At 39.5% G+C, this 27,880-nt stretch overlaps 2 protein-coding genes across 2 annotated transcripts; both read left to right on the top strand.

Annotated features, from left to right (window-relative positions):
* The first annotated feature begins 9,225 nt into the window (after positions 1 to 9,225).
* On the top strand, positions 9,226 to 10,185 carry LOC116335823 (protein S100-G-like). Its single transcript, XM_031759595.2, has 2 exons — positions 9,226 to 9,456; positions 9,944 to 10,185. The coding sequence occupies exons 1-2, from the start codon at positions 9,319 to 9,321 to the stop codon at positions 10,082 to 10,084; spliced, it is 279 nt and encodes a 92-aa protein (XP_031615455.1). The 5' UTR covers positions 9,226 to 9,318; the 3' UTR covers positions 10,085 to 10,185.
* A 430-nt stretch (positions 10,186 to 10,615) lies between these two features.
* On the top strand, positions 10,616 to 11,441 carry LOC116335821 (protein S100-G-like). The gene is made up of 2 exons (XM_031759594.2): positions 10,616 to 10,845; positions 11,196 to 11,441. The coding sequence occupies exons 1-2, from the start codon at positions 10,708 to 10,710 to the stop codon at positions 11,337 to 11,339; spliced, it is 282 nt and encodes a 93-aa protein (XP_031615454.1). The 5' UTR covers positions 10,616 to 10,707; the 3' UTR covers positions 11,340 to 11,441.
* Positions 11,442 to 27,880: the final 16,439 nt, after the last annotated feature.

Genomic DNA, 27,880 nt, shown 5'->3' with positions numbered 1-27,880 from the left:
TTGCAGAAAACATGAGACGCTTACATGCAGTGCTCCGTCTTTGGGACAACAACAGCATGACGATTGTCACTGAAACATTCGATATGTATTTGAAGTGCAGACTTTCAAGGTTTAATTCAAACTATTTAAGAATTACACCTATGGTTTAATCCTTGGATGAACAAACAGCCAATGTCTTTAACCACTGGGCATCCCCAAATGATGTGTTTCTTCACTTGAGTTGCTCTGCTAGACCTTTACATCCAGTTCTGTTTGTTTGTGGATCTTTCTTCACTGACTGTTATATTTAATTATTTAATTATGCAGAGCGTAGCGCTGTACATATCACAATTCATCCTGCTACTTCTATCAGCAGTCACATCATTAGTGGCCTGGTTCCACTGGCAGCCAATCATATCCATGCCATAATGCTGCCTCCACCATGTCAGACAGTTAATCTTGCATGCTCTGGATATTTCATGAGATGTGTCTCTGTATCTCTGTACTTTTATCTTCCCATCATTCTAGGACAAGTTAATCTTATTTTCATCAGTTTTTATTTATTGTCCTCTGTGGTCTTTGAGGCCTTTTGGAGTTGCTGAGCTGGTTAGTGTATTGTTTCTTTTTACCACCCAGCAGATTGTTGATTTGGCCACTTCTAAAGTTTTTGCAGATAATTTGGGGGTTTTCAGCCTAATGATGGACTAACTCCTGTCTCCTTGGGCATCATATTTAAATTACATCAAATTCAACCCTGAATCAACCTCAGATATAATGTCTGCTTATTTGCTAAATGTTTTTTCAGTAATTTAGATTCAATTTATTTATACTGACAGGAAGTAAAACATTCACACCTCCCAGAGCTGGTGGTGTAAACCCTTCTAACAACTGAAGTTAAAGTCGGCTTTTATTGTCAAAGACCATATTCAATTCAATTCAATTCAATTTTATTTATATAGCGCCAAATCACAACAACAGTCGCCTCAAGGCGCTTTATATTGTACATTAGATTGTACAATAATAGATACAGAGAAAACCCCAACAATCATATGACCCCCTATGAGCAAGCACTTTGGCAACAGTGGGAAGGAAAAACTCCGGCAGAACCAGGCTCAGGGAGGGGCGGGGCCATCTGCTGCAACCGGTTGGGGTGAGAGAAGGAAGACAGGACAGAAGACATGCTGTGGAAGAGAGACAGAGATTAATAACAGGTATGATTCATGCAGAGAGGTCTATTAAACACACAGTGAGTGAGAAAGGTGACTGGAAAGGAAAAACTCAATGCATCATGGGAATCCCCCGGCAGCCTACGTCTATTGCAGCATAACTAAGGGAGGATTCAGGGTCACCTGGTCCAGCCCTAACTATATGCTTTAGCAAAAAGGAAAGTTTTAAGCCTAATCTTAAAAGTAGAGATAGTGTCTGTCTTCTGAATCCAAATTGGAAGCTGGTTCCACAGAAGAGGGGCCTGAAAACCGAAGGCTCTCCCTCCCATTCTACTTTTAAATACTCTAGGAACAACAAGTAAGCCTGCAGTGCGAGAGCGAAGTGCTCTAATAGGGTGAAACCGATGTACAGTCATACACAAGAATTTGCTCCCATGGCCCTCAGTGTACACTCAAACAATATAAAGATTAAAAAAAAAAAAAAAAAGGAATCTTATGTACAACACCATACAATACAATACAATCTTATATAAACGGCAACGTCCAACACAATCATAGTGATTGTGGGCAAGTTCGTGTAGGTGTGCAAGTGGGGGTAGGGCAGTCAGTGAAAGGGCATTGGTGGTGGGATGTCTGTGAAGGTTCTCAGTCATCCAGGTCATCGTAGTCAAAGGAGTTTGCAAAGAAAAGCGTCTGGACTTCTTTAAGTTAAAGAAGTCCAGACGCTTTTCTTTGCAAACTCCTTTGACGGCATTGGTGGTGGTTCAGAGTTTTGTATGTTTGGGGGTTGGGGGATTCAGAGGGGCGAGGTGAATGCAGGTCTGGAGTTCGTGTGTGTGAGAGCAGGGAGTCAATTCAGCATCCTGACAGCCTGACGGACGGAGCTGTCTCTCAATCTGCTGGTTCTATCCCGGAGGCTCTTCAGTCTCCTTCCTGATGGCAGCAAACTGAAGATGCTGTTGGAAGGATGTGTGCAGTCACCTGTAATACAGAGGGCTTTAGATGCAGGTGCAGTAGATGTCTTGGAGAGAGGGAAGAGAGGTACCCACAATCCTCTCTGCTGCTCTCACTACCCGTTGTAACTTTTCCGGCAGGACCTAGTGCAGGAGACATACCACACAGTAATGCAGCTGGTGAGGATACTCTCAATGGTGCCTCTGTAGAAGGTGCTCATAATGGGGTTTAAGGCTCTCACTCTCCTCAGTTGGCTGAGGAAGTTGAGTAGCTGTTGGGCTTTACTGATCAGTGATGCAGTGCTTTTTGACCAGGAGAGATCTTCTGAGATGTGCACACCCAGGAACTTGGTGCTGCTTACCCTCTCCACAGCAGCACCACTGATGGTTAGTGGGGTGTGCAGAGTGTAAATTCTCCTGAAGTCTGTGATGATCTCCTTAGTCTTCTCCACACTCAGGGACAGGTTGTTGTTGCTGCACTACTCAGCCAGATGGTAAACCTCACTCCTGTAGTAGGTCTCATCATTGTTGCTGATGTGACCTACCACAGTTGTGTCATCTGCAAACTTGATGAAAAGGTAGGAGCTGTGTGATGGTGTGCAGTTGTGGGTCAGCAGAGTGAAGAGGAGGGGCCTCAACACACATCCTTGGAGAGCCCCTGTATTTAGTGTTATTGCGCTGCAAGTGTTGCTGCAGACTTGTAATGTCTGCTGTCTTCCTGTCAGGAAGTCCAGCAACCAGTTTCAGCCAGTAACTGAATAGGGCCTGTAGCTGTCTCATGAGTTGGTATGAGTCAATGACCACACCGAGTATTATTCCACTGTAAACTTTATACCGTCCAAGCACATATACACATAATCGCCAATACCAAAACATATCCCCCCACATACTGTTCCGATTGGATTAGCCCACACAGGTGGCTCATAACAGACAAATGCTGCACAGTGATCATTTAACCAAATGATCTACAGGGCCTGTCAGTATAATGAAGCTGTATGAGATAACAGAATAAAATGTTTTATGGATAGTTACAATAAAAAAGCAAGCTAACTTTGGATCAACCCCCTTTTTAAAGTCAGTCTATAATAAAACAAGAATAAATGGTTTGTGCAGTTGTCTGCACAAATACTGTACACACCAAGAACATTACTTATCTGCTGTACAACATTTACTGGTAACTTTGTTACTACTTTGAGTAAAGGTTTTCTCATGTCTTTAGTTAGAAGATAGACAAAACTACACCAAGCGACGGCACTACCGATGATAAAAGGGTGTTTCCTCAGTCCTTAGTATAATGAGTAACAGATGCACCTTGCTCCAAGCTGTTAACTCTGCCTGTCTGTGGCTTTTGTGCAGAGCTTGCAAAAAGCATTTGATTCATGTAGTCTGAAATTATAGTTTATTTTATGATGCAAAAAGTTTTACAGACCAAAACATTTGAAGGGACTTGACACAAAAAGGACCGTCTGGTCTCCTACCACTTAGTGTATGTGTTTAAACTTTTAAATCTATTGATATTAGTGTTTGGTTTCATGCCCTTTATTAAAAACAAATATGTGTCAGCACTACTTTCTTTCAGGGTTAGTGGTATGTCACTAGTGCTATAAAATACAGTCCATTTACTGTTACAATTGAACAAACTAGCTGTTGTATTCTGATTTACTGGCACCTTATAATCAACATTGTCCTACTGAAGATGTGCACCCAGAGAAGTATCACCTATGGTCCAGTCGTTAATTCATTTCCAGTTTCTTTGTACCTTGACACTCTCTTAACAGTTTTTATAGTTTACAAAGGCAAAAGTAGCCCATCGTAGGTGTGATAATGAACTAGCCTATGTTTGAAGTATGGGCAGCACATACTGCCCATACTTCAAACACACACGCTACTTTCTATGAGAGCTCTGTATGTGAGAGTGTGCTACAATACTGCTATAAATATAAGTTCTCTGAAAAAGTTTTTAAAAAGAAAAAAAAAGCCTTATTCACAGTGAAACAACTGTTATTTCCTGTGGCTGTAGCTTCAGATGTGTCAGGTTAGAGAGCCACAGGCCTAATCTCACCCTTTACAATTTCACACCTCCAGTGTGTTGTAGTATGATATACATTCTTAATCTGGAGGTTTGCTACTTGGTCATCTTCTGAAACATACTCTGTTATAAATTCCAACAATTAAAGAAAAACAAGAAAGGCGGAAACATTTTAAAAATGGTTAGAAAGGCCTGAATGAAATTAAAAAGGAATTGGTGGAACAGCAGGTCTAAACTGTCCCATCCTTACATATAACGTTTAAGATAATTCTTTATTGTCATTGCACAGTCATACAAAGTACAATAGTACAATGAAATTGGAAAACTGTCCCACGTCGGCATTACGTACAACACGACACGACACATCACAACACAACACAGTAACTTCACTTAGTAATAAAATGAAGAATAAGTGTATGTGTATTCCACACTGTTATTATTGCACATTAATTATTATTGCACCTTGTTATAAATCTAAATAGTATTATTGTTATTGTTGTTACACCCCCCCCCCCAAAAAAAAGTCCAGGGAGGTAGCCAATCAGGTCAGCTGTTTGCACTGATTAGGGCTATTGTCCTGTTGTAAAAGCTGTTAGTCTATTTAGTCTATTTGTCCGGGACCTCAGCAGCCTGAACCTCCTGCCAGAGAGCAGAAGCTTAAGCACCTGGGTATGTACAGTCCCATAGGATGCTGCGTGCCCTCTTGAAACAGTGCGTGCTGTACAGGTCGTATTATGACCCTCTGAACAGCCTTTTTGTGTGCCGTGGTGCAGCTCAAGAACCACACACAGATGCAGTATGTCAGCACACTTTTAATGGAGCAGCGGTAGAAGATGATCAGGTCCATTTTTCTGAGGATTCTCAGAAAGTAGAGATGCTGTTCGGTCTTCTTCAAAACCGCAGAGGTTTTTGAGCTCCATTCGAGGTCTGTTTCTATGTGCACACCCAGGAACTTGAAACTGGACACCCTTTTCACACACTCCCCATTGATGCTGACAAGCTGCAGCTCAGACTTCCTCCTTCTGAAGTTGACTTACACTTCTTTTGTCTTGGTGGTATTGAGGTCCAGGTTGTTGTCTGCACACCAATCCAACAACTTCTGAACCTCAGCTCTGTATGCCATCTCGTCTCCCCCAGAGATAAGCCTCACCGTGATGGTATCATCTGCAAACTTAATGATTGCATTGTCTGGGCAGGAACTAACAAAGTCATGTGTGTACAGAGTGTACAGTGGGGACTCAGTACACAGCCTTGTGGAGAGCCGGTATTAAGGCAACAAAGAGCAGCCTGGCGTAACGCCCCTGTTGTTCCAGGTGAGAGATGGTGGTGTGGAGCGTTGTAGCAATGGCATCTTCAGTTGATCTGTTAGCTCTGTATGCGAACTGGAGCGGGTCGAGTGTGGGTGGCAGGCAGGACACGATGTGACGTCGGATCAGTTTCTCGAAGTACTTCATTATAGCAGGTGAGGTGTTAGAGCAACTGGTCGGTAGTCGTTGAGGCTGCTAAAGGCTGCTATATTGTACATTTTATATATATATATATCTTTTTCCCTATGTTAATACTGTCCATATGTACATAGCACTGCAGAACTGTACCCCCCAAGCATGTTTACACTGAGTAGGAGATGCTCTGTATCTCATTGTACAACTGTATAGTGACAATAAAGGCATTCTATTCTCTATTCTATTCTATTCTCTAAAGTCAGTATGTTTTGGCAGTGGGACAATTGTGGCCGACTTTAGGCACGGCGGGATGCAGGACTGGGACAGTGAAGTGTTGAAGATCTTAGTGAATATCCAGCTGGTCTGCACACTCTTTTAGAACCCTTCCGGTCACCCCATTTGGACCGGCGGCCTTCATGGGGTTCACTGCCCCCAGTGTGCGCCTCACCTCATATTCCTGCACCATGAGGCTTGGGCTGCTGCTGCTGTCCGATGTTTTTGCTGCTGCTGCCTCTGATCCCTTCACTTCAAAGCGTGCAAAGTGTGCGAAGAAGTGGTTCAGCTCCTTAAACTGATGATCTTGGATTATGCAGTTGTTTAGACATGAGTCCAAGACTCCTTCCCAATTTACATAAATCCACAATTCCTTCCGAGATCTTCACGGAGTTCCCTGGACTTTCCTATTGTTCTGAGTATTGGTCAAACCGATAAGCGCTGTCAAAAAATGCTGGCATGACAAACTACCAGTCGTACTCAATCATGTTTAGTGACAAGAAGTTAATACGCCTTGGTCTTATCAAGTTAAAACACACAGTAGAACTTTCAGCTCCCCTTGTGTATGTATACTTTTGACCCCGTGTGGATTAAAGAAAATCCAAAATTTATTTAAACTTATGAAAACTTGGAAAAAGAACAGTTCAAAGCAATAATTAAAACAGCAATGATGGCAGTCATGTCCACAATGAGTTATTACGAACACAACTGTAAATATATTAGAAGTAAATATTTATGGTTGTCCCCCACTGATGTGTCAGTAGTTGGTATATTCCAGTTACCATTCCCTGTTTTAGGGAGTGCTGCATTCCAGAACCATCTTTTGTTCATATGACTCAGGCAATAATCTTGTCTGAGTCATATGACTGTAAAAGATAAGATAAATACAATACACACCTCCATGTGATGCTATAAACAGAAGCAATGCATTGTAAATCGACTGATTCTTAAATAGCGTTTTTTGAGTACTCAAAGCACTTAATACAACATGCCAGATTCCCCCAAGCACTTAATTCTATGATTTTTACTAACGTACTTCTTACTGACTAACATTTACACACATCCAATAGACGCACCGGAGAGAAACTTAGGGTTAATATCTTACCCAAGGATATTTGGCATGGAGACTAGGGGGAGCCACGAACCTTCCGATCAGTAGATGGTCTGCTCTACCTCCTGACCTACAGCCACCCTGAAGTCAAAGATTATGTTTTGTTTGTGTGTATCAAAAAAAAAGTTGTATAAAGTGTCGATGCATTGGGTTAGCAGCCTTAAGACATCATTAGATCTCTGCACCTGTTTATCCAGGACTCCACCCAATACACCGCACCGTGTGTATAAGCACACTGTTGAATTTGGCATAATGCCAATGTACATCACACATTGTACATATTTTATGTTATATATTGTATATACCACTGATCTTTTTTACTGCTATTTCAAGATATTGTGCTCATCTTCAGCTTCTATAAAAATAATGACAATATTATCATATCATGTAATATCATATATGATTTTACAATAACCAGGGACATGAGTCTTGGAAGGCGCTCTAATGTTTTTTTAAATAGCAAAAGTCAAGGCACCGCCTTTCATAGGAACTCCTGACAGTGAACTTCCAAGAATCACTTTCATGTTTGTAGAGTTTGCATTGTTTAGCATGTCTCCAGGTCAAACTGCCTGTCAACAACACATCTGAATAGAACACAGCTTTACAGTTTACAGTTAAACCCAGTGTGGTTACCATACATGGAAAACTAACTGCTGTGCAAAGGAAAGATATTATCTCTCAGCATGTCTTTTGTGTCATAGTGAAATACATACAGTATACCCAAATGTATTTGCAGGATTTGTTGTTTAATACCTAAAATATTTGTCAAGTTGTTTGTTTCACACACAGAGTTACACACGGTGGACAACAAAAAGCATTTTCAGGGTGCATATTTAAATAGCTGCGTGCGAATAATTAAGTCATCACAATAAAGCTGAGGGATTTGGCTGCTTTAGATGGCAGGTGCATATAAAAGGAGAAAAGAGTGGGAGGAAAGAACAGGCACGTACAGATCTTTTATCACCTTTCACCACAGTGAAAAAGCCAGTGGCACAATAGAAACAGAAGCCATGAGACTAAGCTTAGTTTTCACCATGAAGTATTGAATACTGACAATATACAATCTGTGATATGAAAAGTCTACACCATTTGGCAAAGCTGTAAAATGTGCTGTACTGGAAAATATTTTGAAAATGGTGTGTTTTTAAGGTTTTTAAAATTAAAATTCCAGTGTATTTTTCATAACAGCTCTGCCTCAAGCAGAAGCTAAACACAGTAAGTGATACCAACAGCTACAAGACAGATCAGTTTTAGTGTCACATTACTTTGCATTAACACATTTGGGTTTGTGATAATATCAGAAAGTGGTGATTAATATGTACTAGCCTCATGGACGAAAGTAATGCAAATATTTGACCTGTTGAGTCAGCCAGGTTCAGACTGACAGAGGGACAAACCAAACTTACAGTGTGATACTACACCTTGCCTGCATGCCATGATGTACCCTCCAAAACGTGTTAACCACTATTCACTGGTCAGGTTTACAGTCTCACAAGCTTTCTTCTACTTGCAAGCTTGCACCCTTGCACTTTTACCACATCCACATGCTTTTTATTTTTTTAATAAAAAGTGAAATTCGAAAGCATGACTTGGATACTCGGTCACAGAACGTCATCATCTTTGATTCCTCCTTTGCCATCCATTCTGCATAAGAAACTTTATTTCTAATTGTGTTTGACATAATGAAGCAATGTGTTGTGACATGTTATCTGACCACAAAATTGCTTTTGATGTTTCATGCATAGATATATATATATATATATATACATATATATATATATATATATATATTAAGAGAGCACAATTTCCACAACATCATTTATGAGAGAACAGATCACCGCTCGCGTGTACTCAGTTTTCGTAACTTTCCTATTGTGGTTTAAATCCGACCCTACATAGACACGCAGACAGCCACCAACCACAGTAAATGCTGCACTGACAGCTGGTTTAAACTTGTTTCATTATCGTGTTTGGATGATAACGACAACAGACTTTGCAGCTCAGCTTGCATAATAAAACAATCGCTTATTTGCTGCTTGAAATCACAGAATTTATTACCTTTGTTGTTCTGTTAATAGATAGGCCTCGCCTTAAGTCAACAAGTAAATGACCAAAGCTGCATATGGCTTTTCAGGTGATGCTAATATTGGGCAATGCAGGTCCAAGGTTGTGTTTACTAGAGTCAAACATTTGAGGAAGCACTACCTCAGCAATAGAAGCTAGTGTTATCAGTGGTGCCAAACCTATTTTTCAAAAGGTATAAAAAGAATCCCCTCTCTAATCCTTCATTCCCTGTACAGCTACTGCTCTGTCCACCTCCAGTTTTTTTCTCTCTTTCTGAATAACCACCCATCAAACAGCAACCATGACACAGCTGGAGACATCCGTGGCTTGCATGATGAAGGTCTTTGATACGTATGCAGGAAAGGAGGGAAAACCGGACAGCCTAACAAAAGCCGAGGTCAAGGCTCTGCTGGAAAACGAGCTGCCTGGACTGCTCAAGGTACTGTTGACTCCTGGAGAGGCACGCACGTGCTGGGCCATGTACATGTCAGCGCTGGGTACAGTGGTGATATCTGCTCAGCAAGGATCAGGCACATAGGCTCAAATTTACATAACATGATGTATTTAAGTATATTTATCAACTAAATATACTCTATGCAAGAGTTTATCATGAAGTTAGAAAACATCCTGACTCATGGTAGGAGTTCAAGTACAATAAAGGCACTGAATGATTATAAAAAAATTTGCATCATGAGCTCCAGAGCTGGCTATACTTGTTTTTTGTTGGTTAAACAGTAATGCAGTGTTTCGATATCTTTTGAAAAGTAAAGACAATCAAACACATCTCAGGGTTTTTTGTCATCGAACTGGAACAACATGATCTTGAAAAAGGCTTTATATGAATAAAAATGATACTGACGACGACAATTTTGGCAGTTTAGAAAATGTAATGTAGCACTAGTGACATAATCTTTTGATTTATACAGGGAGCACAAAATCAAGAAGACCTGGACAAATTGTTCAAAGAGCTGGACTTTAATGGAGACGGTGAGGTCGACTTCAACGAGTTCATGGTGCTGGTAGCTTCTATCACCTGCGTCTGCCATGGCCGCCCTTGCAAGAAGTGAGCGTAGCGACCACACCCTGGGAACAACAGCAACAACTCCCTAGTATCTCTGCAATGCCTCTTGTTATGTAACAGCTGAATAAAGGGATTTATCTACCTGCACATGGTTGTGATTTAATATAAAAATGCATAACCTAGGATGATATTTACACAGTGTACTTTTTTTTAAACACAGGGTTAAAAATGGTATGGCTTTTAGTGGCTTGAGTCCAGCCCTATGCAGAAGCACAGACAAATACCAACCACAGGAAATGCAGTGGTGGAAAGTTAAACTCGTATCCAAAGCAGCACAATGTTTATCAACAATGAAATATTCATTTAATTTTCACCAAAGTCCACTAGCAAATGACTAAAGCTGCATATGGCCTTTCAGTATGTGCATACTGGGCGTTGGGAGAATGAGGCTGTGTTCTCAGAGTATGAAACCTGATATGTGCAACATCCTTCAGTAAACACTGCCACACCTTTAGAGGTTTTGTCTTCCCAATGTGGCCAAGCCCATTTTTAAAGGTATAAAAAGAATCGTATCTCCTCTTTTCCTTCACTGCCTGCACAGGTATTGCTCTGTCGATCTTCCATTTCTTTTTCTCTACCCGTTTAAAAACAACCCATCAATCAGGAAACATGACTCAGTTACAGGTCTCCATGTGTATGATGCTCGACACCTTTGAAAAGTATGCAAGAACTGATGGCGACCCGAACAGCCTGTCCAAATCTGAAGTCAAGACGTTGCTGGAAAAAGAAATGCCTGAAATGATCAAGGTAATGTACATCCCAAAGGGCATACATGTGTTTTTACTATATGCTGCAAAATATACAGAATTATGTGTTGGTGATTGGTTTTGGTGGTTAACTTGCAAAATGAAAGCAGTAAGGACATATCATCCTGCAGCTGCATGCTTCTGGATGTTTTTAGAAGTGTTTCCGACAAGTTGTGATGTTTAAAATTTAACAAAAGGTGTCAGCCTAACGGTATTTGCAGACTGATTGTTTAACTTTAACAACAACGTTTTGTTTAATTTTAACTGTTTTTATTTGACTAAAAAGCGAGGCCCTTTTTAGCAGCTTGCAGACTGTAGCTTACAGTATTGGTGTTCTGTTGGTCCTTATAGGGAGCAAAGAACCAAAAAGAAGTGGATGAACTGATCAAAGCTCTTGATTTCGATGGAGACGGCGTGGTGGACTTTGAGGAGTTTATGGCAGTGGTAGCAGCTCTGACCTGCTGCTTCCGTGGTGTGCCAAGGAGCAAGAAGTAGAGACCGCACCCTGGGGTGGAGACAAAAGCACCAACATCTGCATAACACTGCTGAAATTCCACTTGTTTTGTAACAGATGAATAAATGGTTTATCTTCCTGAACATGGTTGTAAAGTGTTGTCTATATGAAATTGCATACATTTAGAAGATTTTTACATCTAATACACGGTGTAACAGAAGTAGCAAACATTAGCTGTAGTAATAATAATGACTCAGGGCCAGCCACACAGAAGCACAGACAGCTGCAAACCAGAGTAAATGCAATGACAGAAGGTTAAAACATGATTCAGGATTATCTTGTGGCAACAAACATCAACCAGTGAAAATTGAACTGACAGTGGAGTTAAACCAAAATGATGGCACAGCAAGGTTTATATCTCAACTGACACAATTATTACCACATGTAATCATTTTTAAACTTCAAACAGAATGAAAAAATTACAGAAAATATCTCCAGTAAATGCACACAAATGCAGTATATGACCTTACAGAGCATGTGTATGTAGGAATTGTAGGTTGGCACAGTCTGAAACACCAGCTGTATGAAATACTTCCGTGGGCTCTACCTCACCTGTAGAAACTTGTCTTATTGTTGGGGCCCAATTTTACGAAAGCAAGAAAACAAAAGGGACATAGCTGTGCTTCACTCTAAGCACAGCTATGTCCACTTCCCATGTTTACTCTTTGCTTGATTAACCTATCATGCAGTGGCATTGTCAGAGCTACAGAAACCATGAATTATGGATAATGAAGATGTGTAATTAAATCCAGGTACATGTTTTTAAAAATGTTTTATTATGATGTTTTTTTAGCAGTAAAGCTTAACACAGTCTCAACATAACTTGTAGAGCACATAAATACAAATATGTTGTGCTGAATTTGAGTTACAAAGGACAAAAATGGACAATAACAGCTTACAATGCTGGTGTAAAATCCCCCCAAATCAGATGTAAGAGTGGTAACAGTAACATTTTATGAATTTTACAACATTATACTGTAAAACTGAGTCTATACAGCAAACGAAAATCATCTACAGTTCACGAAACAGTTTAACAATCCCAAATATTGCAAACAACAAAATGTGCAGTTTCTGCTTTAGATGCATTCTTTGCATGAATTCTAAATATTTAGGGATTACCAAGCATTCTCAAAACGAATTGTGCAAGTATAACCAAGTATAACATAATCATCGAGCTTTAACTGAAGCACATTTCAGTTCCCGAAATGCATTTCCTGAAAACATTGGGGCATTTTCTTAAGGCTCTTACAAAGGGTAAGAAAAATCAAAACCAAAAACAAGAACGGCAACGGCAGATTCACATTTCCGTATGTGTGCAGAGAAACATGACCTTTAGAAATATATCTGCAGTGGATGGCGAGTTGTTGGAATGGACAGGAAATGACAGAGTTAAGACAGAGGTGCTTGTTACGACTTAATTTAGCAAGTTGTAACAAGTCGTAACATACTTTCTACACAGACATTTGTATAGGATCACTTCTTACATGATGGCATCTGTATTAGGGCAGATGGGGTTATTGGGGTGGCTGTGGCTCAGGTGGTAGAGCAGATCAGCTACTGACTGGAAGGTTGGTGGTTTGAGCCTTGGTTTCCCCAGTCTGCATGCCAAGTATCCTTGGGCAAGATACTAACCCCAAGTTGCTTTTTGATCCGTCCATCGGAGTGTGAATGTGTGTGAATGCTTGGGTTGCACTTAGGTATAGAAGGAAGTGCTTGTATGAGTGGGTGAGGCATGTTGTATAGAGCGCTTTGAGTACTCAGGGAGAGTAGAAAAGCGCTATATAAGAATCAATCCATTTACCATGCCTCTGCAAAACCATACCCATTCTTTTTATGCATACCTGTTTTTACACTATATTTATTTCATGAAATGCCCGTGAGTTTAGAAACATGGAAAAATATTTAGTGCAAAATAGGAGATGTTTAAAGCAATAAGAAATGCACATGTGAAACAAAGTCAGTCATGTATTTGTATGCTGGGAAAATGAAGAGTGTGCAGGCCTGTATGAGGGAAAGCCTTTAGTGTTGTCAGCCAGACTCCCTGTCAGTACTGCGCACACGTTTTGGGCAATCCCTCATTTCTGTATATGACGCTAGGAAAATGGGAAAAAGGAAACAGAAATGTAAATCAAAATAAACAAACAAAAAAATAGTCACAGCCTAAGCTGTCCTAGGAAAGGTTGCAGTTTCTTTAAACAGGCTTCAGAAATAGTTTTTCAGTCTTCTTGCAGGAGGTTCAAGAGCTCTTCTCTGAATTTCAGCTGCTCACTTGAGGTTTGGGCTCAAGATGTTAGAGTGGGTTTGTGCTATTGTGATTATGTAAGATTCTCCTGTGTCACCTGATGTCATTAGACAGCAAGTCTATGAGCTTGAAGTGCTTTGATGTGATTAAATCATATGAAGCTCAGAACCAATCGGTGACATTTTCCATGTATAAGGCTTTCAATCACGTTGCTGAGTGTAGCTTTATTAGAGTATCACCAATGCTCGGAAAAAGTCCCTCTGCCTGCACAAGCAGGGGAAGAGGACATGTTCAAAATCTCAAGCGAGTGGTCAGAGTTGCGGTTTTGGTTCTTGTGCAACAGACTTACAAGTAGGCAAGCTTGTTGTCTGCTCACAAACACATTTTCAAACATGTGAGTGGTTTCAGAGTGGGCCTGTTTTGAACCTGAGTGGGAGTTTAAAACAATGCAAAAAGCAAATCACGATCTACACAAAGGCTGACAAGATTGTGAAGCAGTTTCACTCCTCACTATTGCCGACCTGCATTGTGTTTACACCCAGTTACTCAGACATCACAACAACAACAATTGCTGCAACAATAACAGAAGGACATGGAGCTGCAAAGATGCTGCATGGAAACACTTCAGACCAGCTTCTAGTTAATCCTCTGACATTTTAATCCACCTCTGTGACACTTTAAGTCAGGTCATTGCTGTATCAGCCATCCAGGAAGCACAGGCCAAGTAACACACTTTCTTCAGCTAGGACTGAAGAAAATGAAAGGCTCTGCTTCCCTCTAGTGGCAGAGGAACACTCTGCAACTTCACGTACACAGTACAGAGGTCATACATGTCCCTGCCCTTAACCTGAACTACATATGTCCTGATTTGTGAACCTTTCTTTTCTGTGTCAGCTGATTTTGGTGCTCAGGCTGCTCCCAAGGCCGTGCAGAGCCGTTTTTGAACCCTAGCCAACCTGTAATCCACTTGCAAGGTCATTAAACTCGAACTTGCCTTTCTTCACTTCCTCTACTCCCTCTCCCTGGCCAGGGCATTATGAAAGCTTATGGGGATTAGGTGTCCAGAGTGGAGGAGGATGTGGCTCTGGATTTTGGACATATAGGTGGAGAGGGAAAGTGTATTATGGGGGAGTTTACTGTGTTTGCTGAGGTTGCCTTCTTTTGAAAAAACAAATCATATTATACTTTGATTTGCATTTGTCTAATCATATATTTTTACTGCATTATTAATAATCAAACACAGACACATGATATTTATTCAATTCATTTTTATTTATAAACCACTAAATCACAACAACAGTCACCTCGAGGCAAGTGAATTGTTTATCTGAACATTGCATCCATGTCAGGTTTATATTGTGGATTGTCATTTATGCTTAGAAATATTTACCCATATATGCTTAGTTTTATAATCGATTGCATAATGATGGGATGTGTGATCCTTAGCAGTCTGCAAAGACTCTGTGTGCATCCCAGAACACTCTGGCATACACACACATCCTGGGGTCATGAGAGAGGTCGTACCTTCTTTTATTGTTTTATGGTATGATAAACACATCTATGTCTGTTTTTGTATAAGTGCCTTTTGTTTAGATGAACTGCTGGACCCCCCCACACACACACACACACATACATGCTTATATGTACACACAGACAAGGTACTCTTTGTTTACATGTATGCCTATGTAAGACGTCATATGTTAATGAACTTACGCATAGTCATGTAACCGCAATAAAGAGCAGTGTTATGAGGGAGCAGACGAGAGCGACAGGAACACGCTTGTCACAGTTCTCTCCCTCGTGCACGAGATCAAAGAGCTCTGCTTGATGTCCAATGTTTTTTGCTGTTGTAGTAGAATTGTCTCGTTCCAGCGGTGGGTCTGTGCTAGACAGACCCATCACTTCCATATATATTTAGACACTGACACAAGCTATATATTTTTTTACCTGTTTACTGACACATACATGTATTCCACTGACATAATGTGTAGACTCTAAGCTTTCATTTGAGGTTATCCACATTCAAACTGGATGAAGTCCTTTCAGCTCCGTAACAGTGGCCACTGTGTTTTTTTAAAGGGACTAAAAGGCTATTTTATGGACAGGTGTGGACAATTCCTTCATTTTGTCATTATCAATTAAACAGATAAAAGAACTGGAGTTGATTTAATGTGTGGTGCTTTCATTTGGAAGGTTTTGCTTTTAACAGACAACATACGGTCAAAGGAGCTCTTCATCCAGGTGAGCCGTCCTTAACCTGCGAAAACAGAAGAAAAAAAAACATCTGAGAAACTGCTACAATACTAGGAGTAGCAAAATCTCCAGTTTGGTACATCCTGAGAAAGAAAGAAAGAAAGCAAGCATTGTTGAACTCAGCAACATGAATTTACATGGAAGACAACAGTGGTGGATGATCGCAGAATCGTTTCCATGGTAAAGAGAAACACTTTCACAATGGTGATGCTGGTGATGTCCATGAGTTCAAGACATCAGATTGCCAGCAAAGTATTAGAAATGAACATTTTATTTTTAGTTATTTATTTGTCCAATTACTTTTGAGCACCTGAAATGAAGTGATTGTGTTAAAAATGCATTAGTTCATCACATTTTTATGTGTTTGTTCAAACCCACTGAATTAAAGCCAGAAGTCTGCACTTCAACTGCGTCTGAGTTGTTTCATATATAATATATATTTTGCTAACCAAGATTAGCAGAACCAAGATTATAAATATTTATGGAGCTAACTGTTTATAGTTTTTGCCAGAGCTCAAAGACTAGACAGCTGATATAGGGAAAAGAAATGCACACTATGTCCACAAAACAGAGGTTACAAAGTTAGAAGGACAGCAGAAACTCTGTTTACTTTGAAAAAAATACAGCAAGAGGCCATTAATTCTATATAATTAATAAGCCTACACATTTGGCCACCTGCACAACAAATTGAAGGTTTTAGATGCTTTATCATGATGTGGCTTAAAGCATCTGATATGCATTAATATGCAGTGTTAAAACCACGTGTTTAATGCACTGATAAAGGAATGTAACCACAATTACCAATGTGCAAACAATAACTGCTTAAGATAGCATGATGTATAAAGCCAAAGAGACACAAGTGGTCTAATGCAGCGGTCCCCAACCCCCGGGCCTCGGACCGGTACCGGTCCGTGAGTCGTTTGGTACCGGGCCGCGAGAGTCGAGGCTCAGGTGTGAAATGTATGGTTTTCAGGGTTTTTATCGGTTTTCAGCGTCATTTTGTTATCGTTTTTATCGTTAACTCGGTTTTCCTGGGTCTTTTCACGTGTGTTATGAATAAATCTTCTTTTTTTCGGTACCGGCACTAGTTTTATTTTGTTGTATTTATCCGCGACACCTTATTGCCGGTCCGTGAAAATATTGTCGGGCATAAACCGGTCCGTGGCGCAAAAAAGGTTGGGGACCGCTGGTCTAATGAATTCAACACACACACACATACGTAGTAATCCACTGTGAGTACAGAATCTGATTGTTATGTAAAGTGATACTATACTGGAACTAGGCTGTACATGCTGTAAAATTAAATGGTACTACAAATATAAAAAGACCATCTTAGGGAAGCAGTATTTCTCAGAAGTAAAGATTGGCGTGGTTCACTGAACTACAAAAAGTGCGTCTGCAAACTGTGGAAAGTTTCAGAATAACGTTCCTCATCATAAAATTGTAAAGATTTAATTATCTCATCATCTACAATACATAACATTATTAGAAGATTCCAAGAATCTGGAAAAATCTCTGGGAGGAAGGCTGATCTTTGGGCCTCTCATGCAGCACTAAAAAACAAACATGATTGAGTTGTTGAAATTTGGACCAAAGCTCTTTTAAAATGGACTGAGGCGAAATGGAAAACTGTCCTGTGGTCAGACAAATTGAAATGTCTTTTTTAAAAACATGGGCGCTACATCCTCCAGAGGAGACCAGAGGGACCATCTGGCTTGTTGTCACTGCTCAGCTCAAAACCTCGCGCCATGGAACCAGAAGTGTGTACATCTGAAAATGTACCATCAGTGCTGAAAGGCGTGTACAAGTATTGGAGTAACATATGCTCCCATCCTGAATGTGCATTGTTCTGGGAAGGCCACATTTAAGCAACACAGTGCTATCTACAGAGAATCCTCTGTGCCAGACTCCTGTTAACACAAAGTTAACCAACTTTACTGAGATGTGATCTGTTAGGTCATTTCTGATTCGCTCGAGCGAATGCTGCTCCATTGTCAGTGTGCTCCAGGAATCAGCAAAAATTGGGCTAATAAACAACAGCATGCATTAGTGACCCTCCAGGGGTAAATGTACACAGTTCCTATTAACCATCTTACTAAATTAAACTCTTTACAAACTGCAAACTGACTGACTTTGCATTATACTCTCAGTATAACTGTAATATTATAATTTTGTGTCTTTTTGTCAACTCCGTAATGTTTTTGACTTTGCAGTTGTAGAAATTCATCGGGTTTCCACAATATTTGACCCTACAGTGAGAGCTTGTGAAGGTGGAGAGTAGTTAGTGAAAGTCTTCTCTCAGCCTTCTTCTAATGATAAATCCCCATGGGACACATGATTCTGATATTGTATATTATAGCCAAAATATTATGACACAATAATTATCCAGAATAGCCAATCTCACTTTCATAAGATTAACAGAAGTCTCCTCCTGCCTGTCCCATCTCCTCCCACCAATACTACCCCCACACCTCACTCATCCGAATTGTAGTGACCGAAAATGAAATGAATAGTCTGAAAGGAGTGCACAGAATGCAGAGAGATGTGTGAAGTGGGCTTTTAAACCAGAGCAGTGAAAAACATGGGATGTTTCTTTATACTGGAAATGGCTGCTGAGAGAGCCTCTATAGTTATACATGGGAGGGTACTTGTGACCTTTTTGCATTGCAAAGCAGGACAGGATCACATGCCAAACAATGGCTATGTAAATAGGCATGTTGATGCGCTTTGCCTTCAAACCTCTCTTGCAGAACCAGTTTGTTCTACTTATATAATGTATCACCAAATTCCTCCCGTACCACACATTCCTTTGAACTCAGTGTCTTTGTTTGGAATTCTTGCTTTTCCTGTTGGATGCTGAGTTATGAAGACTGAGAGACAGAGAAGTCCAGTCAGACCAAAAGTCAGCATCAGTGTATCGGTACCATGACTTTTCACTCACTCACAACACGCAGGTTTATGATGTGGAGCACTTACTGTGAATTAAATTCAGGTGAACTGCATCTTATTCTCATCACTCTTTTTTAAGAACTTGTATAAATAATGTCCCGAGCCCTGACTGCATTCTTTGTTTTCTTGAAATGTCAAACAGTGAGTTCAATAAACGAATGTGAAGATATTTACTGACATGCACGAAGTCTTTATTTGATCTGCTTTTTGTCATTTGATTTTTACAGCTGTCACATGCTTTGATTTTTAACAATGGCTCAGAGATCCATGACATCAGAAAACACCTGAGCACTGCTGTTTTCAGGAAATATAATTTCAACAGGAGGAAAAACAGCAACTGGTCAGGGCTATTTTTAACAGTGGTTTGGTTTAGAGGAAACAGAAAGTAAATGGTTACTTCTGACTGTAAATGGATGTAGGTTTTGCTTAAACATTGAGAGAAGCACTCAAAAAGGACATGGGTGTCCTGTAACAAATTTGAAACATCAGGTACTTTGTTTCCTGTGTTCTGGGGCACCGTTCCTGCATCAGTTTATGTTAAAAATATGTTTACTGTCATAAAGGAAAATTCCAAAATCAGACACTAGTCAAAAATTCCATTTCTATTTGAATTATATTTATAGTACTATGTCTGATGAGTCAACACAGCAACACAGTTGCAGAGCTGATTTACTCTTGTGTCCTCTTTTGTGTCTCCCTGACTCAAGGCCTGAGGGTCAGAGTATAAAACGCTGATGTAATTCTGTCAGATATTGGGCTGCCTCTCTGTCTTTTGTTTAGTTAAGTAAGCTGCTTAAATGTGAACATGTGTTCAGACCAATGGCAATTTATTTTTACCTATTAACCAGTGAACTTTAGCAGGTTGGATGTGATTCAGCAAGCTTTTGGCCCACATGTCATCTATGCATCTATACTACAGGTATGTTATGGAGGCACACTAAAAACTAAATGGTTAGGAAACATTACTGTGAACTTAGCTGGCTACTGTGACTTACAGCTTGGGTTTCAGATTTTTTTCAGGACTAAACCTTCCTCAGTTTGTTGAGTGACCCACATAAATAACCATAAATAACCATAAAAAGATACCACAAAATCATTAACTATATGAACCATTTGGGGAGCAAAGTAGACTCAGTCATGAAGAGAAGAGATTCAAAGCTATGAGTGTCTGACTGAGTCACCGTGCTACGAATATGTGCTGTAAGTACTTCAGGGACCTTAAGTATAAAATGGTTAAACATGACGTATTGCAAAAATGCAAACAGCATGAAAGTTCTGGGCTTGAATGCTCAAGTCAGCTGGGGCCTTTCTGTATGGAGATGTATGTTCTCCCTGTGCCCACATGGGTTTCTCCTGGGTGCTTCTGTTTTACCAAAGACATGCTAGGTTATTTGTCCTACCTTCACCTTTGAAGTATTATCACAAAAGTATTATCACAAAGCTGACAGGAAAGTTGGTAATGAGTGCTCATCATTGCATCATTGCTTATCATTGCACCGTCATTGTGTCTGCATGGAGTGTTCTTTGCTCCTAGCTTTGTGTTAACATGCTGCATGCTAACTTACAGGTGCTAAGTGTTAGCACCAGTGGGTAATTGTTTGTGACCTGGGCCTGTCTAGCACGTTCTTGTTTTTTCATGCAATAAACATTAAAGAGCCTCTCATATTAAAAGTTGTAGAGTTCTATTATTTACCCCCTTCCATCACATGAACTAAAGTCAGATGACTGTAGTGTGAGTTTGCAGGAAAAAGGCACATCTTGTCATCTTGCTGATAACCAAAGAACTTTCGTAACATGAATCACAAAAAAACACACAACAATTGTTTGGTTAGTAACTGTTGCACGATTACGGAAGTCAGTACAGTAACATAATAATAATGTAAGATAATCTAAAAACAAGATGGTTTGTACCAAATCTTTTACTTTGTATGAAAATCTGGGTAAATTTACTGTAAATTTGCATTTTCAATCATTTGTTGTTAAACTCGATCTGATCAAACAGAGCATGAAAAAGAAAGTTCACTGTTGTGCTGTGTATGGCTGAAACTGTAAACCTGGTGAACTGACTATCAGTTTCATCATTTGCAAACAGCAGACAGGTTGACTGAGGCCTGCGAGGCCAGGGCATTTGCATCGAGAGCACATTCATGCCTGTGCTGCACTGATAACAGGCTCTCTGTGGAAAGACTGTGACCCCGTGCTGTGATCCACATTTTCATTGCTTTCACACCCATTTGCCTCTGACGTAATTAAAACCAGCAATGTATGTGTGCTTTCCTGACGTGAACAGGGCCATTCTCTGTATTACTCGATCATTTACTGACACGCAGCCAACCACATGACAGGAAGACTTTGTCCGCCTTTATCGTCAGTGGCCCAAGAAAAACCCTTCAGCACAGACACATTTACACATTGTTATCTTAGCGTGACATCACTCTCAGCCAGCACATATCTCAAAGCATCCAAAACCATTAGCACACACAGAAGGCCTTTATTTGTGCCTTTGCTTTCACAGTTACTCTCCCTGCAAAACATGTGCTGTGTTTAACATCTGCAGCTTAAATCCCTAGATATCACCGAGGATTATTATCTACAAAGACCACAATCAAGAGTGAAACCATTCAATCATCAGCTGTTATCAGTTAGCATTTGCTTGTGTGCCAAATTGTGCTGTTTTACAACACAAACTAGTCTGCTGTTGATGATCATAATGTAATAATCAATTAAATTTTACCACCTTGAGTTAAGGGGCTCCGTGTGATCACAGGAAGAGGCCCAGAGCTGTCGACACATTGATCTGCACTGAATGACTCACTGAGAGAGCTCTCTGGTCAAGTCATAACTGTCAACAGTGTAAACAGCTCATTTAGATCATGTACTGATGAGTTTTCCTACAGCAGAAACCAGGCTGACCTTTAACATGAATGTCGTCAGTAGAAAAGCATCTTCAGACAGTATTTGCTGCTGCTGCTTGGCTCACTGACAGAAATCCATATTTACACATTAACCCACAATGATATTTGGAGAGTAAAGTTATGATGTGGTCTACAGTTGCTCTGTCTCACATGTAGCACCCGATAGAGGAAGTCTGCATCAAAAGCATTCTCACTGTTGGAAATACTCTGTGTGGTTTAAGTGAGGGAGCTGGTAGGGTATTTGTGAGATAAGTAGACATATAAGGATTAATGCTTTGCACAAGTCAGGACAGTTGTTAAGCCTCCACTCAGCTAGTTTAGGTGAACTACAGGAGTATCATCTGCATCAGTATGACCACATTTAAAAAAAAGTGTAAAAAAAGTGGTAGAAAATTACTCGCATTGTTTTTTCCTAAGGAACTTAACCTTTTCTTTTACTAAATTTCTGGAAATTTTCTTAATATTTGAATGATCACGCATTCTTAATTTTTATAGATACAAAACCTCATATGGCCAAGTTATATGAGTTACACATTTACAGATCTGCACCATTCTATCAGCATTTTAATGCTACAGCGGTTGATACATATTTGCAAGCCGAGGCATGATTACAATAAGATGCAATAAAGACCAGAATAGGAAAGCTGACAAGACTGCAGTCAGCACTGCAGGTAAAATACTGGCATTGACAAATTGAGAGAAGATGATGAATTTGTTTTTATTAATATCTCTGTGAATGGCCTGAGGAGAGGTACAGTGTGCGGGCTGAGTGCTAGCAGGAGCATTGTGCAACTGTGAGCACAGGAAACAAAGCATCACTCAACCACACTAGTCACAGTTAGAGGAGTTGTTGTTAAAGCACATACAAATGCATGTATGCAATTAGTGGCCAGACAGACCACAGACAGTCGTAAACATGTCTGGAGATGAAAAAAAATGAACTTAAGTCACATTGGTCTTCTAATTATGTTGAGTGGTCTCTTTGAATAATGCATCAAGCTGTGATTGGTCTCTCCATGAGCATTTACATTCTGTAAATGGATTAGCGTTGTAAGAAGTGTGTCAGCCTCACAGGAGGTGAGAATTAACTTGCTGTTTGCGGCACATGTGAGCTAAAGTTTCTACAGTCAGCACTGAATCCTAACATGTGATTAGATTCTTATAATAATGAGGAATATGTTTCATGAATTCAATACGATTATATGGATAACACATAAATAACTTCCCTGTCTGAAATAAGCCCTTTAAAAGAAAAATACACTTGATACAGACAGTATCAATCTGCTCTTACTGATACTTACTGAACAATAACTAACTGCATTGTGTAATTGATAACAGTCCTTTAGTACTCAAAATAAAAATATAAAGTATTTTACCTAACTCTACATAAATACACACTGGTAATAAAATATAATGACTGGTGTTCTTTTTTCATTTATCATTACTGTTCGTAGTTGTATTGGTGGATCAGGAGCTAGTAGAACTAGCTATTTGTAACCAAGCTAACACTTACTTGACCCATTTATACCATCTCTTACCATGTGTGTTATACAAGTGCTCATAAAGCCCAGATAATCTGGTTAAAGCCAATGAACTAGTTTTTATATAAAAATTAGTTTTCCCTAACTACCATATGCATTTGTTGCTGAGATGACTGAGCTAGTTAAAACTCTTTCTTATATTCTTTGCTTATTGTTGTTTACAGTATAAGGAAAATGATCATTAGACTATTAGTTTTGTATTTTCCATGTTTTTTAATAATATATTTTAGTTTAGTTTCAGCATTAGGTTTCATTTTTTCAGAACATGGTGTGAATTTCTCAAACCTAATGAAGTCAAGTCTCTATGCTCATTGTGTTTACAGATTTGACCAAAATTAATTGTTGTTTGTTGTTGTTTGTTTACTTTTTCACATGCTACTCTTAGCACCAATAGCTAAGTGGCTAAATCACACAGTTAAATTAGGACAGTAACTATAAATCGTTAAACTAAAAAGGCTGCACAACCCAAACTAGTTGTTACTTGAGGATTAACTGTGACTAGTATTTATTTACACAGGAAAACTAGCTGCACTTGTTGTGTTGTTAGTGTTGCAACAAAACTTACTTTAGCTTATTAATATGAGCTATTTTGAATGGCATTCGGTACTATAAAATGTATAGAGTGGTTTACTGTACAACTGATAAAGTGCTACCTAATAATGACATAAACGGGGGACCTTTTCTTATATAGTTTAACTAGGGTGACCATATTTTGATTTCCAAAAAAGAGGACACTTGGCCCAGTCATGACGAATTTTAATAATACTGTTTGTTTAAAGAAAATGTTAACATATTTAAAAGATGCCTTCTCTGTGTGGTTAATGAATGGTGAAATAAAAAATGTCATATAGGCTTTTACAAGTCAACAAGTGCAAAAAAAATAACTTAAAAACCTCTGGAATTAAATAATGTTACAGAAATAATGCCTCATCTGTATAAGAAAAATTACCAGTGAGGTACCAGTGAGGTATTGTGCAATGGTTTCTGCTGTTTCATTTGGCGTTTCTAACCTCAATTAATTTTGTTTGCACGCCACCATTCTTCCAGTCAAAGTATGATTGGGAATATTTTCTCTGTTCCATGGTTACTGAAGTCTGAGAAATGCCACAGTAATGGATTTCATTAGCTTCAAGAGTGACAATAGCTTCAATCTTGGTGCAGGCACTGCTGAACTTTTTAGCTGTGTTAAAGTCTGGAAATGTTGGGGTTTTTTTGGGGTTTTTTTTAGCAACACACTAGTGCAATCCATGGGTCTAGGTATTCTGATGCCTCGTAGTATGGAATGCCAGTGCACCTTCTGCTCCAGATACAACAGCATTCTCGTTTTTCCCAGGTGTAACAAAGAACTCAGTCAACTTACTAGATGAATTTTCGCCTCGAGCAGCCTTTTTATGTTTTTCTGTGTCCATGTAAGCAACAAGATCTCCGGCACCTTTGTTAGACATACAAACGTATGTGCCAGCTCTGCACACAGTGCACTACGCCTCCCATTTATTCCGACCGGGATGGTACGAGGTAAATTTCTTTTGCAGTTTGTCTAAAAAGATGCACTTGCGCTTTGGCATCTTTTCAGCGTGCCGCTCCACGCTCTGTCCCATCTGTGAGCGGGAAACAACCACTTACAACACAGTAGTTCGGGGATGACGTTGCACATATGGGTCCTCTGTAGGAAAACCCGGACATTTTCATCCATCTCGAAAATCCCCCCGGACGCCCCAGATAGAACGTGAAAAGTGGACATGTCCGGGGAAAAGAGCACGGTTGGTCACCCTAGTTTAACAACATAGCTTACCTCAAATTACAAAATATCATGACTCAATGTTAGCATTGTTAGCAAGTTCGCTAGGTAAGCACAGATTTTTCAGTTATTCTATATACTGCACTTAGTCTGAAAGATGCTCAACTGTAATTTCTTGAAACCCACTAAAGGCTTTATAAAGACTGCTATACTCTCCACACCATTTTATTTGAATATCTAAGTTTTTCACAATTAATAAAATGTTAGGCCCTCAAAAATACCACAATGACATATGTCAATCTTCTAGAATATTCTCCTTAAAATACTTGCCACTTTATGCTGTAGATGTGAAGGTTACTACAAAATAATGGTGACTAGTCGTTGTCCTGTCTCTCTCTCATCATTGTTGTGACTTGACACTATGTAACTTAAATTGAAAATACACAGCGGAGTAGTGACCTTTAATGAGGCAGTCAGGTGTAGTAAATCTCTTCACTGAAGGGAGCTAGTTGTTTCTAAGAACTTGAAATGTATGTATCCCATTGTGTATAGTTTCTTTGAATGTTTATTGAAGCTTTCAGTCGTGAGTTCGTTTATATTTTTTGCAGCATGAAAATAGAGAAATTTGCAGGAAACTTCAAGTAATGAGGTGATATTTTAAAACTCAAATCAGTATCAGCTTTGGTTGCTCTCATGCTTGTGACAAATAAAAGATTTGACCCACCATGTGAATGAGAACCAATTTCACTTTGAAATGGTACTGTGTGCTCTGTTGAAAAGCAAAGCTATAGCATTATGAGAAACATTTTACTGTCATAACATTGTAGTGGAATCACCCAGAGGCATCCTTCCCTACCCCCACTTCCCTAACCCCTTTTGCTGCGAGAGGATTATAGGGCATCTTTTAACTCTGCCATCTGTTCCAAATTGACTTTCAATTAACACTGGCAAATGAGAAAGCTGTCAGAGCAAAGAGCAGAGCAGATTGAGCTGTTGCTCTCTGAATGGAGGGTCCTGTACCACATCCAGTCCATATTCAATTCAATTCAATTTTATCTATACAGCGTCAAATCACAACGTCAGTTGCCTCAAGGTGCTTTATATTGTAAGGTAGACCCTACAATAATGCATACAGAGAAAAGCTCAACAATCATATGACCCCCTATGAGCAAGCACTTTCACGACAGTGGGAAGGAAAAACTCCCTTTTAACAGGGAAGAACCAGGCTCAGGGAGGGGCGGGCATCTGCTGCGACCGGTTGGGGTGAGAGAAGAGTGGACGATTTACTAAATTTACTAAAGAAATCAACTTGTAATAAGAGAAAAATGAGGCCAAAATTGATATATATTTTATTACATTTGATTCTTGTTTCTGTAGATTAAATTTGATTTCAATTTGGATAATTTGAAATCTAATTTACATCTAATTTAGACTGCCTGATTGATTGTATTGATTAGGCTATCAGGATCTGCTAGATTTTTTAACCCGACTCTGTGCTTTTGATGAGTATAGGGAAACTTGTGGTATTACAAAACCGTACTTTCCACAGAGCCCAGCGTTGTGTATTTTAATCCTCACAAACCGTTTGGACAGTTTATAGTTACTGCTGTGCAAATTTGGTGATGAGATACATGTGAAGATGTCAAACAGCCTTGGGCTAAACTGCTGCTGTGCTCATGGCTGAGGCTTTCATGAGATGTTATCATGTAACAGGAAAGGCAAAAAAAAAAAAGTGAGACAGAAAGTAAACAATGAAAAAAAAAAACCATCTTGAATTTGCAGTGTGCACAGAATGTTGATGCTGAAAACTTATAATTCTTCCTCATGGCTTTAGTTTCCAGGTTACAAAAAGTCAATATGAATTTGACTTTTTATGCCCAGTGCTCTTGCAGGCAAAACAGAAATTCATATGTGGCTGTTGTGCACAAGCTTTGCATACCTGAATTTTTACAGGACTTCCCCGATAAAGTTATATATTACAACACAGTTGTCCAACACTTTCAAATGGGATATTAACTTGCCAGCTGCCAAGTTCACAGCCTATTTGATGTTGAATTGTTCTAATTTTGGAATATTGTGGGTAATATTACGATGTATTTACAGTTAGCTCTCTCACCATTAGTGCTAACCTGATTGAAGCACACTGTGCTGTGTCTGTGTGTGTGTATCTGCACACATGGTGGTAGAAACAGCTGGTCAATAGGCTTTGGCTCGTCTCAGCACAAAGGTCATAACCCCTGGGGTCAGATAAAGAGTGCCACACTATAGATCCGTATTAGAAGGCAGTCCATAGAACAAGCACCATCAACCCCCTCTCAAAACACACAGTTTTATGCTTTATTTATGTTTTTGTGATTGTATTTGCCTACAGAGAGGGGATTTTTACAAACATGAGCATGCTCTCAACTGTATTGCTTAACGTGATGACACTGTGCATTGGTTGAATACTTGATCAACATGCACAGTATAAGAGAGAAGCACAAAAAAACCATCAAAGATGAAAAAAATCATACAGCACAAAAACTAAAGACAGTAGCTGTTTTTAACACTCAGTTTTACTTTAATACTTAATATGTTATAATTTCTCCACAGTTGGCTGATGGATTAATAACAACACATGGAAAAATATGTGGGACTGGCTGCATCACATATTTTTGACACCGCTGCCATTTCTCAACAAATGCTCTCTGCAGGTAGACGGATGATCCATAACTGCCAGTGGACTGTCAACACACTACTGCCACTGAACCAAAATTTCTCTATTTGCAGTAGTCTGGAGATGCTGATTGTTCTTGTTACTAAATCCTACACTGTAAATCTTTTTTTCTTGTTGAATTGCAGAGCTATACATAGTAATAGTGGTAAAAGTGAATAAAAGCTGCAC

Source organism: Oreochromis aureus, linkage group 3 (assembly GCF_013358895.1).
Source record: "Oreochromis aureus strain Israel breed Guangdong linkage group 3, ZZ_aureus, whole genome shotgun sequence".
Classification (NCBI taxonomy): domain Eukaryota; kingdom Metazoa; phylum Chordata; class Actinopteri; order Cichliformes; family Cichlidae; genus Oreochromis; species Oreochromis aureus.
The sequence above is the reverse complement of the archived record's forward strand: the minus strand, read 5'-3'. Positions and strand labels throughout refer to the sequence as shown.